The 14,660-nt window shown below is 36.6% G+C and overlaps 1 protein-coding gene across 1 annotated transcript in view; it reads left to right on the forward strand.

Moving 5' to 3' along the window:
- Positions 1 to 14,660, forward strand: part of LOC148954504 (uncharacterized) — a 548,520-nt gene that overhangs the window by 454,551 nt on the left and 79,309 nt on the right. Inside the window, exon 14 of the mRNA XM_089086303.1 lies at positions 1,289 to 1,452. Coding sequence (XP_088942429.1) covers positions 1,289 to 1,452 — 164 coding nt within the window. The remainder of the gene's footprint in view (positions 1 to 1,288; positions 1,453 to 14,660) is intronic.

Genomic DNA, 14,660 nt, shown 5'->3' on the forward strand with positions numbered 1-14,660 from the left:
AGTTTTAAGTCGATTAATTATCTTATAATTATTGCTCGATAGCTTCTTAACTTTTTTCGAGGAAAAATTGGTGTTTTCCAGCACAAAATGGTAGAAATTAGTGGGTTTTTTTTCTTTAATGTGCGCTTTTTGGTTGCAACAAGAAACAAGAATGTCAGAACTTTATTATTCCTTTTCAAATGAAGATACTTGACCACCCTGTTTTGGAAAAACTCCAAAGTTCGTATTTTTATATGTATGGAGTCTATACGCAAGATATAGCCAAGATTCTAAGGTCTTTTGGTTTACTAAATTGATTTGAAAAATTTCAGAAGAGTTACAGCGTTCTATGGACCCTTTTCTCCATTTTCTAATAAAATTGTGCAAATTGCTTTATGTTAATAACTTTTTATTGGCAAATTTTTATGGGTATATATTCTACAAACAGTGTGTTATGTATACCGAACAAGCAAGGCCATACCCAGGATTTTTTTTTCTGGAGAGGGTTTTACTAAAAAAAATTGGGGAGGGGGGGTTTACACGAATAAAACTTAAAAAAAGCATACAAAAGTCGTTTATATCCATTTTGGTTACGTTTTTAGAAACCAGACAAACATTCCGGGTGGGGTTCAAACCCTCCTACCTCGCCCACTGGGTATGGCCTTGCGAACAAGGTATTCTTTGTTTTAGTTTGAAAACCCCCCTTACGAGAACCAAAATTAAAAGTTGTAAAAATTCATATATTTATTGACTTGCAAAGCCTTTAATGTTGAGATAACTCAGGGACGAGGCACGACAATATGTTTTAGAGGAGTATCACCTTTTCTTCTAATTGCCAATCTCTAAGTTAGTAATTCTACACATACAAGCGTAGGTTTGACCAGATTTATGTTAATCTTTATTTTCACTCTTTCTTTTATATAATATGCTTCCAAAGGAAATAAGTTTCTAAGAAAATGATCAGGAAATATCGGTTGATCCTCGCATATATTTAAGGTATTTCAATACAACTGTATCAGGTTATCCTTTTGTGTTGAAATATTAGGAAACTCAGGTTTTCTAATATTCCTGATATTGGGAAAAGAAAAAGACGTAAAATTCGATTTAATTTGGATAAAACGTTGTATAACAGTAGTTGCAATAATGTTTTCCACCCGAAGTATTACTTTTCTGTATGGTTTTGAATGACTTATGCTAAAACCAAAGGTCTTGTTAGATACTTCTTCCCACCAAACCTATTAAGTTTGTACTCGTTTACAATAAGATCTATATACAATTGATATTATTCAATTTGCTCCGTGTCTTACAGGAGCTGCTCCAATCAATGGGAAAGAAAAGATTAGCTGAGGCCAAAAGAATTGCAAGTCAACACAAGAAGAAAGCTGAGGCAAAAGCTTCGGGTGCCTCAAAAATTCTACATGATGTTAAGGGCTTTAAAGATGTTATAACAAAGACCAAAATATTCACAATCAAGTAGGTTTCTCTCTTTTTTTTACCACTCACAATAAGCAATACAAAAGGTATAAGTTTAAACTCAGAAATACAGTAACAGGTCGTACTTTACCACTGCCTAAATAAAGAGCCATGCCCTTCCACGTTTAATTGTATTGCAGAGTAACACTACTGCTTCCCCACCTTTTTTTTTTCTTTTCTCGTGATCAAGCAGTATGCAGCTCCACTGTGGTAAGATGTTTAGATTCAAATTTTTCCTTGGGTATGGAAAACGTGAAAGAGGACAAAAAAAATTCCATTGAAGAACGTAGCTTCTAGTAGTTTAAAAAAAGCGTTTATTTCCTCATGTTGTAGATGGTGTCAAAACAAAAATATCCTAACTGTGAAAGTATTCTATTCAGAATAAATTTATATCGTGTTTCCACAGGATATCAAATCTCCGTGAGAATCGGTTAACAAAATTCTGCATCTCATCTAGATTTCTTTGAATTCTCGAAGTCAATTTCAAATGCCAAATTCCAAATTTTTCGGCTGTTTTCTGAGTCTTTTGGATTGATGGCTCTTTTAATTTGTTTTATTAAAAAAAGAAAGTTTCTCCACAAAGCAAGTCCTTGAAAGAAAAGTAGAGCACTACATTAAACCAAAAATGAGCACAAATAAAGTCAAAATGTAAAACTACAACAACTCACCATGAATAATTAAATGAAATTCACGACGGACAGAAATTAGAATAAGTAACCGAGTCAAACTCAAAACGAGCAGAAACTAAAATGGGTAAGGCTGACGCTCCCGTTGGCTTTTAAGGACCAGAACATAGTTTGCACTTTACTGAAAATGATCCTTATTTTGAGCTGAATGTTTTCATCTCTTAAAAAATAGAAACATTTAAAATGTATTTTGTTTTCAGTAGTGTTAATTATGTTCTGGCCTTTAAAGGTACGGGGGGCGTCTGCTCTACTCATCTTAGTTTCTGGTCGTTTTGCGTTTGACTAAGTTATTTAATTTAGTTTATGTTCATTTTGGGTTTCATTAATAAATTGGTGACCTTTAAACCATGTTGAACAAAACAGGTATCTCAAAATTTTTATTGCATATGTTTCGAGAATAAATGGGTGAGGGGGGGGGGGCGGCTGGCTGCCCTCCAATCACTTTTGACTCTTAAAAAGAGCGGTAGAACTTTCAATTTCCAACAGAATAAGCTCCTTTCGAAGTTTCTACGATAACTTCTTCGATACGAAGTGCTTTGGTGATAAAAATAATACATTGTGCTCACATCGCTCTTTACTTAGGTAGCGCTATTGTGCTGCCTATGATTGAGTATTGCTATTAAATGAACATAAGACGAGACGAGCTTTTTTGTATACGAAATTCATTATATACTTAACTTTTTTTCTAGACAAGGTAGAACATTTTTCAACCTCTATAGACAGGTCTTGACCTTCTGAAAACAGGAGCTGACATTGATTTTTAATAAATAAATTTCCTTTCTAGACTTTTTCTATTTTGAAGTTTTGATTTTGTGAATTCCATACATTTTGTTTAGGCAATATGTCCTAGCTTTGAAGTTAAGCTTCTTAGAAATAAAATAATTACTGGCAGAATTTCATACTACCTCATCCAAGAATTAAGCAAAGTTTCTGTACCTCTCTTTTGAGGAGTGGTACACCGTAAATGCTGATTTCGGAATACAAAAGTTTTATTGTTTTATTTTGATTTTTATCATATTTTACACATTTAATCCCATGAAAAGTAAGCAAGAATACATGCATTCTTCTACATCAAGAAATGAACTGTACACTAAGAAATAATTTCTAAAGTTATCATTGTTTATCGATTCCCTTGATATCTCTTCTTGGCAAAGCAGTGATTTTATTCTTACGTGGATAGACAGATCTTGGTCTTCTATAATTATTGAAGCTGACATTGTTTTCCCAGAAATAAAACTCCTTCTGGGGTTTTTCTATTTTGAAGTTTCTATTTTGCCAATGCCCTACCTTTTGTTTAAGTGAAATACCTTAGCTTCAAAGGCAAGCTTCTCAGAAATCAATTAACTTCAAATATATATTATCTTTTCGACATCCTATGCAAAACTTCCACAACTCTTATAAATATTGTGGATCTTTCTCTTATAAGTTGCTTCTTTTTCTTACAATTTTTTTTCCAAGGTTTTCATGAAGTATCAAATTTTCTTGACATCCTAGAGGTGCTTTTTTTCTAGACAAAAGAAGATTTTTTTTTCTTAGAGCATATAGGCGGGTCATCATCTTGTAAAAACCGGATCTTGCATTAGTTTTGCAGGCATAGTTTTGCAAGCTTAGAGAATGAACATTTTATACAGGTTTATTAGCCGCTGTACATAGTCCACAGTATTTATACAGGCAAAGGCTAAAAAAAGCGACTATAGAGCTTGGCGATTACTTCTCACACAAAGCACTCATATCAAAAATTCCTTAACTACATGTTGACCTTACAAATAACCACTTAGAATAATCATAGCGCACCTGCATACGGGATACAGGAGTATACAAATTCGCTACCTGTGTGATATAGTAGCATATGTTGCTATGAGAACGGCCTCTTTGACTTGGAAATAAAAAGTTCTAGTGCCTTTTAATAGTCAGAAGGGATTTATAGGTAACCAGCCAACCTTCTCTGCTCTTTTAGGCTACCTTCCCCCCCTCCCCTGAAAACCAAGATGACAGTAAAAGCTGAAGGGACTTTAATTATGCAAATTGTTTACAGACAGGTCTTAAAGTGGCAAAAATAGGGAAGGTTTGATCTTGGACACCCAGCGTCTTGAGATTGCCAGGGACTGTTCTCTTGCTTACAAGGATTCATGCATTTTGTAGTTGGAGGGGGGCTAGGTGAACAGGAACGAGCCAATAAAATTTTTATTCTAATCCATCTTAAAGTTGCAGCCAAAGTTCTTGGTCTAAGAGGAATTCTAATGTTCGGGATGTGCCCCCCCCCAACCAACAATTGAGTAATCAAATTCGCAACCCTTTCTGAGGGTGTCTCCAATTTTTCGATTATGTAAATATCTGTGGGTTAATAATTTGTGATAATTTTAAATTTTAAATTTTACATATTAGTAGGAAGGGCATAATATCTCCCACGAGTACACCATATATGGGCATAGACTTCCTAGGGGAAATGGATTTCCGAGAAAATGATTGTGTAATCGAAGCGGGTCAATGACCTCTTTTTTCAAGGTCGATTTATTTGTTGTTTTCAAGTGTATTGACTCCGGAGTGAAGTTTGCATATGCGCATTAACGGTGGAGGAAATGTATTGAACTAATGACTCGTGACGGGGCACCATAATTGTGCATAGAATCCCCAGGGAGAACAGATGTGCTGCCATCTGCAATTTAGTCTACCTTAGTACGAACACCATATATGGGCATAGACTCCCTAGGAAAAATGGATTTCCGAGAAAATGATTGCGTAACCTAACCAAACCTCAGGAGGTCCCACGATTACACCATATATGGGCATAGACTCCCTAGGGAAAATGGATTTCCGAGAAAATGATTGCGTAATCGAAGGTGAACTAAATTTCTGAGAAATTGATTGCGTAATCGGTGGGGAGAATGTTTTGATCCAGGAACGGGAAACGTGATCACGTGTCTCCTTCTAAACCAGTCAGAGGGCTGGTTACATATTAGCGGGAGAGGATTGCAGAGAATATAAGAAAAGGATTTTTGCTATAGTTTTTATTAGTCTGTGAATTGAATTCAAAGGAGTGAGAACAGTTTGACTTTACTCATTTGGATATATTTGTGCTGATGATAAGTGGACTGTTCACCCTATTAGAAGTTGATAGTGGAGTTAATAGCAATAATACAAGAGCACCAAACATTGCGGTGGAAATCACGAGAGGATCACGGCTTTGTCTGGAATGGGATGAAGTATGTGCAAGATATGTGATATCCTTGAGCAAATTTAAAATGGAGGATGAATTATGTTTCGCTGCAAAAGTTGATATAATACATGTGAATAAACTTCAATGTGCTTTAAGTGCATTAGTGAAACATATCGAAGACAATAAACTGTATCACTAATTGTATATGCTTAGTATTATTGTTGTAATTATCCAATAAAATTGTTTCAAAATCGAAAATGTTCCCTTTCCCTTTGTTGTTAGAATTTTAGGCTAACGAATCATGGTCAGTCTAGAGTCAGCAGTCAGAGTGAAAGGATTGAAAAATGAATAAATTTGAGAAAGAGAGAATTAGATTGAATCTGGTGTTTATGGACAAACATTTGATTTTGAATGATGATTTTCTCGACTTATCTCTTCAACGCAGGATATTCTCTCGGGGAACACTTGACATTATAATGAAAACTAATTCTCCCCCATTGGACTATTGTATGATGCTTTCTCGATGTGACTCAAATGCTTGTACTCAATTTATTGATATATTAATTGGAACAAGGCAGAATAATATCGTGGATACACTTTTGAAAACATTGCCAATAGATTCAATGTAGATGGCTCCCCCCACCATTCAAAAGAGGTGACGTCACAGAGTTACTCCTCCCCCATTCCTCTACCCTGAATTTATCCGTCAGCAGGGACGATCAATTTCGTTTTAGTGGTGAGAGAGAGTTGACATCGGAAACCGAAAAATGTTCTATACATGTCCACTATGTATGTACACTCTTGGCAGTTGGACTCAATGTGAGAATTCTACAATTATTGATGACTATAGTGAAAAGTGCAAATTATGTAATCCTAGTAAATTACATAGAGGCTATTCAATACAAATTAAAGGATGTAATTCATGTCTTGAAGAGATTTGTGACTCTCACCCTAGAGGACATCTGTGCTCCAATTGTCACTATGGTCGAAAATATGATAACTATTTCTTTCAGGATGCAGTACAAATTAAAGGATGTAATTCATGTCTTAAAGAGATTTGTGACTCTCACCCTAGAGGACATCTGTGCTCCAATTGTCACTATGATAAATGTGATCAGTGGGAGAATACTTACCCCGCCATGATTGAAAAGAATCCCAAACGTGATTTTAGTTTATTTCTACGAGATTGGTATCGTCGTGGATTTAAATTATTCTGGGAGGAGGAGCCAGGTCAACGATTCAACTGTTGGGGTAACAAAACAATTTGGTTTTTACGTCATCGTTGTGACGACACTGCCTATTATGACTATAAGCCTAGTGATTTTTATTTGGCAGTTACCGAATGTGATTCACCATTTGAAAACACTGTATGTGATATTGCTTATAATAGTCAGATAGAAACTCGTGAATTTCATAATATGAATGCAAATAGTATCATTGACTATACAAGGAGATATGACAAGAGTGAAGTTACATTATACTGTAGAAAATGTGACCCTGACTTTGCAGTCAATCAAGATCAATATACAGAGAATCCTAATCATTTACCGGCATTAGTGGTTCACGACAGTTGCCTAATCATCGATGAAGAAGAAGAAATCTAAAGTGAAGATTTAAAGACATTGTTGTATATATACGCAATTTATTAATAAACAAATTCACAAAAAATTTTTAAGCACTTAACTCTTAGGGTACTGAAATCAATACTGTACAGGTCTGAGAGGATATTTTCCACTAGAAAGGCGTTCAGACGTGGATTGTCACCATAGATGTTGAGAAACTGCTTGTAAGTATAGCCGCGACATCGGAACACAAAATATAGTAGTGCATGGAAGCCACAGCTTTTAGTCGTCAGATCCTGCACTCTCCTCTGATTTTGAATAATAGTTTTCCCACTGCTCTCAATATAGTTGCTGATGTGGGGTGTGTAGAATGTATAGGGTAGACCAAGAGGATCAAAAAATTCAATCGTCTTCGTTATTTGAAAGATGCACAGCCAATGACCCGTCAGCACAGTCGACGGACTACTATTAACAATAATCAAGGTATTGTTTCCACTTTGAATTTTTCCAAGAAAGTCCGAGGAGAGACAGTAGGATTTGTACTGGGACATGTAGGGATCCATATTAAATACATTGATTATTTGACTGGTGTTCATGGTGCCAAGTCTAATAGAACACTGCCTTCGGGAGTGATTTCCCAATAGGTTTCATATTGATTTAGTGAGATTAGTGCAATACTCTGAGCCAATGGGTCAGCAAATGTACACTCTAAACGCACGCTCCCCGTACGTACTATACTCATATCGTGCGTGCTAGACAAATCTAGTACAAGGATACCATGTGTTTTAGCAAACATTTCTTCGGTTATACCATTTTCAAATAGTTGTAAATCATGATCTAGGGTTTGCGTGGTCAACTCATACAATGTTCTATAGGATTTATCAAAAGATAGATTGTAGAGTGGGATACCGTTTACTTTGCAGACAAGAGATGAAAGTCCAAACAACATTTCAAATTTATGTGGACATCCAGTCCACGAACCTATTGCACTAGCGCTTTTTACAAATGCCAAACCAAGCTTTGACAGAATTTCGCCATTGATAAAGGATGAGTCGGTGAAGGTGCGTGACCCCATGGCAATATAACGTTGATTGGTGATTGTATGAGGAACAAGTAGTTTAATATTATTAAACTATAATATAATATTATCATGACTTGTTGTTTGCATACATGAAGTATTGCCGAGGTGAGGGAGAGAGTCACATCAGGATTGGCAGCAAGTTCTTTTCTCAATATGAAATTGGATGGTGCAAGCCTTAATTTTATATCCACTTTACTATTGGGTGGTAGCTATTGGGGTATATTAAATATTTCATGATATATTTTTCCAACTAGATGTAATTCACTAGTTGTAGCATTTTTAAGTGCATCTGTACTATCAGTATTAGTAATATATTCATATCAATCGTAGGTGCCCCTCAATTACTTGTATTACTTGTGTGTCATCAGCATTAATTGCATATAGCTAATATAATTTGATAGATTGTTGCTTGTGCTCACCAGCGTGCCATTGATGTAGACACTGATTTGACGAAATAAATTATGTAATATACAATTTTCATAAGATATTCCATCGGCCCGAATTGGCAATGTATTATCGGATTTCCGGACTTTCATTTGTAAATCTATAAATGTTGAAGACATGTTCATAAAGTAGTCTTCATTGGAATAAATTTGAAAGTGGATATTATCGGAGAGGGGTTGTTGAGGATAAAATTGTTCATAGTATCCATGCTTGACACTCACATCACCATTTTCAGCATTGAATAGATACAATGAGGCGGTGATTGAAGGTTGAGAATCCTTATGCGGTAGGTAGGACATCTTAGGGGAAAAAATCTAGTTTCGATCTAACAATTCTCTTCCTGGGGCTTCTTCTTCTACTACTGTTTACAGTCCGTGTCGGCTTTTTCCTTCTTTTCTTTGACAGGGGTGATGTCTTTCGTTTCCGACCTGAGTAGAGACTGATGAGTGATGCATTGTTTCTCAACCTTTTAACACCTTTTCCATTTTGTGTTAATCTCTCGCAAAGGGTTCGCGCACTTGACCTAAGATTTTCCGTAGTACTTTTTTTAAAATCCTTGCCAGTGCCCCAATCGTATAGTGTAGAGGATGCAAAATCTGTTGCAGCCGGTACAAGATATTTTCTAGCCAGTGGTAGTGAAGAGCGAAACAGCTTAGCAAGCCAACTGCCAAGACCATAGCCAGACATTGACGAGCGACCTTTGTAATAGTCCATTCCATTACCTTGTTGTCTTGGACCAAGAGTATTAACATAGCAGTCAATATCAGGACAAATGAATACCACTTTTCTATTAGACATCTTGTTGTTGAACGATGGGTCGAAAAAGACATGTAATCACAGCCAAACCTTTTGATTTTGCTATAGGATCGCCTAATTCAGTTCTTAGTGTTAACTGACAGAGTTCCAAATAGGAAGTGTTTACGGGAATATACTGAAGATGCTTTATGTTGTAGGGGTGAATATGTTCTTGATTGGTTTTTTGTTCAAGAATTCGTAGGAGGGGAAAATTCGAATTCCCAACCCGAAATGTTTCCACAAATGAAGCGTAGAGAAATATACAAGTGTCCGTGGAGAAGGCAGATGGGTAGTCTGCAAAAATGAAATTAGTGTTTCCGGCACTTTTACCGTTGATTATATTGAGCTTAAAGCCAAGAACGTCCGTCAGATTATCATTGAGAATAACCTTTTCATTGGCAATAGGTGAACTAATGTAGATCTTGCCCTCCTCCTTTGAATAGTTGAAATGAAAAGCTCCTTTTTTACGAGCAGAGATTCTTTTATTAATAGAACGATATAAATCATTCATACAGGCGAGTTCTTCATAGGGTAATTCAATATATGGATAATCTATCCAATTGATCTTTTGAATTTGTTCTTGATCACCTGAGGGTGGTGGCGGTCAATCATAGGTTCTAATTTTTATTTCATATTTACGATCTTTTCTAAGGATGTCGTAGGTATTTTTGAGAATACAGTCGACAAAAGCCATTTCATTCTTTCCATTGTCTTCGAATTTGATGGTGGGGGAGAGTTTCGTCCAAAAATCACTTGTACTATTCAGGTCATTGTAAAGAGGATCAGATACCTTGGACTTGAAAGTCACATAGAAATCATTGGGCATTGTTGATATCTTCAGCACTGACCCAAGAATCAAAATCAGAGTTGTATCCTAGCCAAAAAACAAGCAACTGTCTCTTGCCCCTATGAGTACGACTCTTTAATATCAGTTCAATTTGATAAATTTCACTAGTGTTTCTAACTTTTTGCCATTCATATTCATAAGAACCGCCGAGAATCACATCATCTTTGTTGTCTCGCAGTCGATATGTTGTGGGTTCAGTTGCCAGGATTTTGGACACTTTAAAAAGTTCAGTGCTCTATAAATAATTCCCCTTTTCAAAAATATTGGTGGTTCTATTAATTCGAACAGTATCACCAACATTGAATTTCTTCTTCATATTTTTTTTCTTTTTTACCATTGGAATATTGCTTTAGAAAAGCATCAAATGTATTTTCACTGCAATGAACTTCCCGAGGGCTTGAGTTAGAGAGAGATCGATGTGGTCGATGGTTGTATATCCGCATGATTTTATCTAAATCCTGAATAAAAGCAGATTTATTTTTCAGTGTAGAATATCTTGAAATTAATAGACGAATCGTTCTTATCAATCGTTCAGCCAATGCAGCCTTTATCGGGCTGTGACTTTGATAAAGTGTTGTATTATATTTCAATAGATTTTTTTGCACATGGGGATTAACAAATTCGCTACCACGATCCGATTGAATTTTTCTATAGCAATCATGTTCAGAATACTTTCAATGGCCTGAGCAACTTCAACACCTCTCTTTGACCGTAATGGAATGGTATAGGCATAGCGACTAAAGACACTGATTGCCACTAGAATATATTTGTAGAGTGCATTGTAACGTCGTTGAATTGAGTCTCAAGTTAAAAGATCCGTTTGCATTATATGCAGAGGGAAAAAGGCTTTAGTTTGTCGAGATTGTATGCCACGAAGCCTATGAATCCGATGCAATGTGTAGCTCGTTTCACTCTCTAGATGCTCTTTTGCTTTTTTTTGTGTGTTGCCAGAAGAAACCTTAGCAAGCATTGTAGAATGATCAAGACGTTCCGCATTTCCAATATATCTGTTTACAAGCGTCAGAGATTCAATCATTTTGAACGCAAAACTCCTGCGTAACGTACACTACATCTTCTAACACTAGAGGATGCATCAATTCGTCTTTAATTTTGACTAGCAGCGACAAGTGTTAAAAAATCATTGCTGCTTCTGCTGCTGCTAATATTTTCAAATATTGAATCTTCTTCTTTTTTAAATGGTGGTGTTTGTGCTGGCGTTGTTGGAGGACTATATTCTCTTAGTTTATTAAGAATTTTCTTATTGCCAATAAGACTTTTGGGGAAGTTCGATACACTTAGAAAGGTGTATAGATTATTGTCAAATGATAAAAGTCCTTTACGATTCGTCACCATATCACAAATTAAATCAACTAGATTATAACTTTTTCCCTGAATTATAATTCGTTTCCCTGTGCTGTCAACTAGAACTTGATGTTCATCACCAGTTTCCAACATGAGATATGATAATACTCTTTTACTCTGTTCTCGATAGGTCACTGGCAATAGGTTTCCAATTGTTGTCACTATAGAATTCATGTCTTTCTCCTTTGATTGCATTGCTGCTGCTGCTGGAGAATCTTGAGGAGATGTTTCCTGTTTGGAGGGATCTGTGAGGGTGACAGTGGTGGGTCTCTCACGATAAGGTCTATGTTTATCCACACGTCGCAATGCATCTTGAAGTAAAAGCAGTTTTGTGTCATCAGCAATATTCTCATATTTAATGAATTTGCTTAGATTGTCTTCAAAATGTTCGACGGGTGAGAGGATAAGTTCAAATGGCGTCAATTTATAGGGTTTAGCCATTCTCTAGAGAAAACTGTTTACAAGTCCTGCAATTATTGGCAGTAAAAGTGTAAAAAAGCTACCGCCCGCTTGAAGGAGAGGTTTTCTTTTAAAAATGTTTCCCTTGTTTTTGCAAGCCAAGGCGCGTACAGTGGAACGATGTTGCTTTGTCTGTTGTCTAACACCTTCTGGCAAGCGTACATTGCCCTCAGTTAAATTTAAACAAAGTTCAGATATTAGATTAATGAAATCATTGTCAACACCATGTTTGAGTATAGCCTTCCTGAGTGGAGGTTTTGAAGTGCCTAAAACGGAAAATATATGCCGTTGTTCGTGTAGTCTCTTCAGTGTCATAATGGCAACTAATAGCTTTTTCTACTGTTCACTGGAAGATATACTGTAATTTCATTTTCGAAAATGTCGGTGACTACACGTAGATCCTCAGGTGTGCTCTGATTAAGATCTAGCAAAATGTAGCCGTAGGGCTTATTTGTCGCCTGAGTGTACGCTGACAGCAGAAATTTAGGGGCGCCTGGATATATTTGCTTATTGAGAGTTATTAGTGAGCTAGTATCACGAACAACTCGGTAGATAATAAAGATGGTGCAATTCAAATCAAGGGTTCTCATACATTTGCTCTGATGAAACAGATTGTTTAGAACTAGGGTTATGGATATCTGTTCATGATGAGAGCGAGCAGTAAACAGCTGTAGCATTTCCTCTGAGAACTGTTCAATGGAGTCAGCCAAATCATCAATAATAAGCCACGAGTTTGGTTAAATACTATTGAAAACATCAAGTCCCCGTATGAATTGTATTGGTATGGGTGTGGCAATAGCTGTTATTTTATCATAGGACTCCTGCCAAAAACTATAGCCATAAAAAATTTTCTTTGTTTTTTCCAAAAACATTTTATTACAATTTTGAATTATTTTAGCTAAGAGTTTGTTTTCCCCGACATTGATGGACCACACAGAAACGATCTGAAGGGTGTTTTAAATTTAATACATGCTGCTGCTGCTGCTGTTGACAACAGTCGGACTACAACTTACTGTAAATCATACGTGTCCAATGAATAAGTAGTAGTAATAATTTTCCCATAGATCTATTGAGTACGTTAACAAGAAATACAAAAACAATATTTCATGATCGTTTATTCAACATGAAAACTCTATTTGTTCAAAAAGAACAACATAAGAAACACTTGTTAAACAAGAACAACAAAACAATATTTCTTTCATTTATTCAACATGAAAACTCTATTTGTTCAACATGAACAACATAAAAACACTTTATGTACAACATTTATTATAAAAACACTTTTGTTCATCAAGAACAACAATAACAACAACAACACTTATTTTCATAAAAACACTTTTTGTCCAGCATCACTATTTGTACATTAAGACACACACACTACTTGTACAGTAAATCACTTGAAAAAAAAACACTTGGAACATGAACATGAACTTAAAATAGCACAGTTGAACATTGTGAATTTAAAAGGACCAAGCACCGAGACTTTGTCGGATATACACGACATTGCATTCTTTTCCACTCTTACAGTATAATTCTTATACTGTAGAGAGCGAATTGCAAGCACTTGTGCTCTCTGCACTAGGCTATTTTTTACAAAGTCTTTGTACACGCTCATGTTAAAGTCGTTCTTAAAAAACTGTGTAGGCACCCCTTTACACGCCTGCTTTATATCCCTGTCATGTGTTTCCATGGGCCAAACGTTAGGACCTAGAAACGACCCCCTTGATATCAAATCACTCCCCGTCTCTGATTTTAACATTAGTAGTTGGTTGGGGGCTTGACATTTCACCAACTCGGGGTAGAGGGACGGATTCCAGTTGGTGAAATCCATCCGCGAGCTGATGTGTTCCCACTTTTCTAAATCCCCCAACAAATACCCAGTTTTTACCTGTAACATAATATAATATGTATCCCCGTAGTAAACATTTACCGCCCACTCCCGGGTCCAGTGTAACTGGCAAACGTTTAAAGAAAACAAAAACACAATCGTTTTGGATAGTTCTAGTATTGAACTATCTCCCGCGGTATTTTTGTTAAGTACCATATATCGCTTTTTCCTGTGTAGAAGAACCATGCCAGCCTCTAAGCTCGTGAACGATTTAAAATTGGGGTCGGCAATAATTCTTGCACACTCTTGGGGGCAGGTTACGACGCCACAACGAGATCTGTTCCGTACACTTTCACACATTTTGCCAAACGCTGAATTTAGAATCAGTTTGTACATTTCCTTTTCTACTTTGCTGTTTGCCCGAGAGTGTTTATCAACAAAAGTGTCGATAAACGTCTTCAAATAGGGTTTCTGACTGAATTGTAGGACCCTATGCATTTTGGTGATCTTGAAACCATTGTTCACCATCCAGTGCAAAAGCACATGGTGAACAACCATATTCTCCTTAGGGTCCAGATCTGCAATTAGTTTTTGCTTAGAGGGGGTCCAGTGCATCCCCATATTCTCAACCAATGCTCGATTGTAGGTGCTCAGTGAGTCCCTGCTCACTGGTCGATTGATACAGGGAAAAACAAAATCTCTGACTGAATCGTGAAGCGCCAGTGGAATGTGCCCGTCATTTTCAAAGAACCATCCTTGTGGCCCATTGTCCTCGACGGTGGTAATGTCGGGGAACTCACAAGGATTCTCAAGCCATTGATAATTACCACACGGCAAAGAGTAGTGAGACATTGCTGAGGGGTACAATGAGTTCATGTCCAAGAACACTGCATTTGACTTTCCACCGGTGTTGCTGTTTCGTCCGCTTGGATCGGTTGTCAAGACGCGATCCCCATGAAAAACATACCCACCCCTTATTGATCTTTC

This window comes from Artemia sp. Qi Xiang Cuo, chromosome 3 (genome assembly GCF_049724085.1).
Source record: "Artemia sp. Qi Xiang Cuo chromosome 3, ASM4972408v1, whole genome shotgun sequence".
Classification (NCBI taxonomy): domain Eukaryota; kingdom Metazoa; phylum Arthropoda; class Branchiopoda; order Anostraca; family Artemiidae; genus Artemia; species Artemia sp. Qi Xiang Cuo.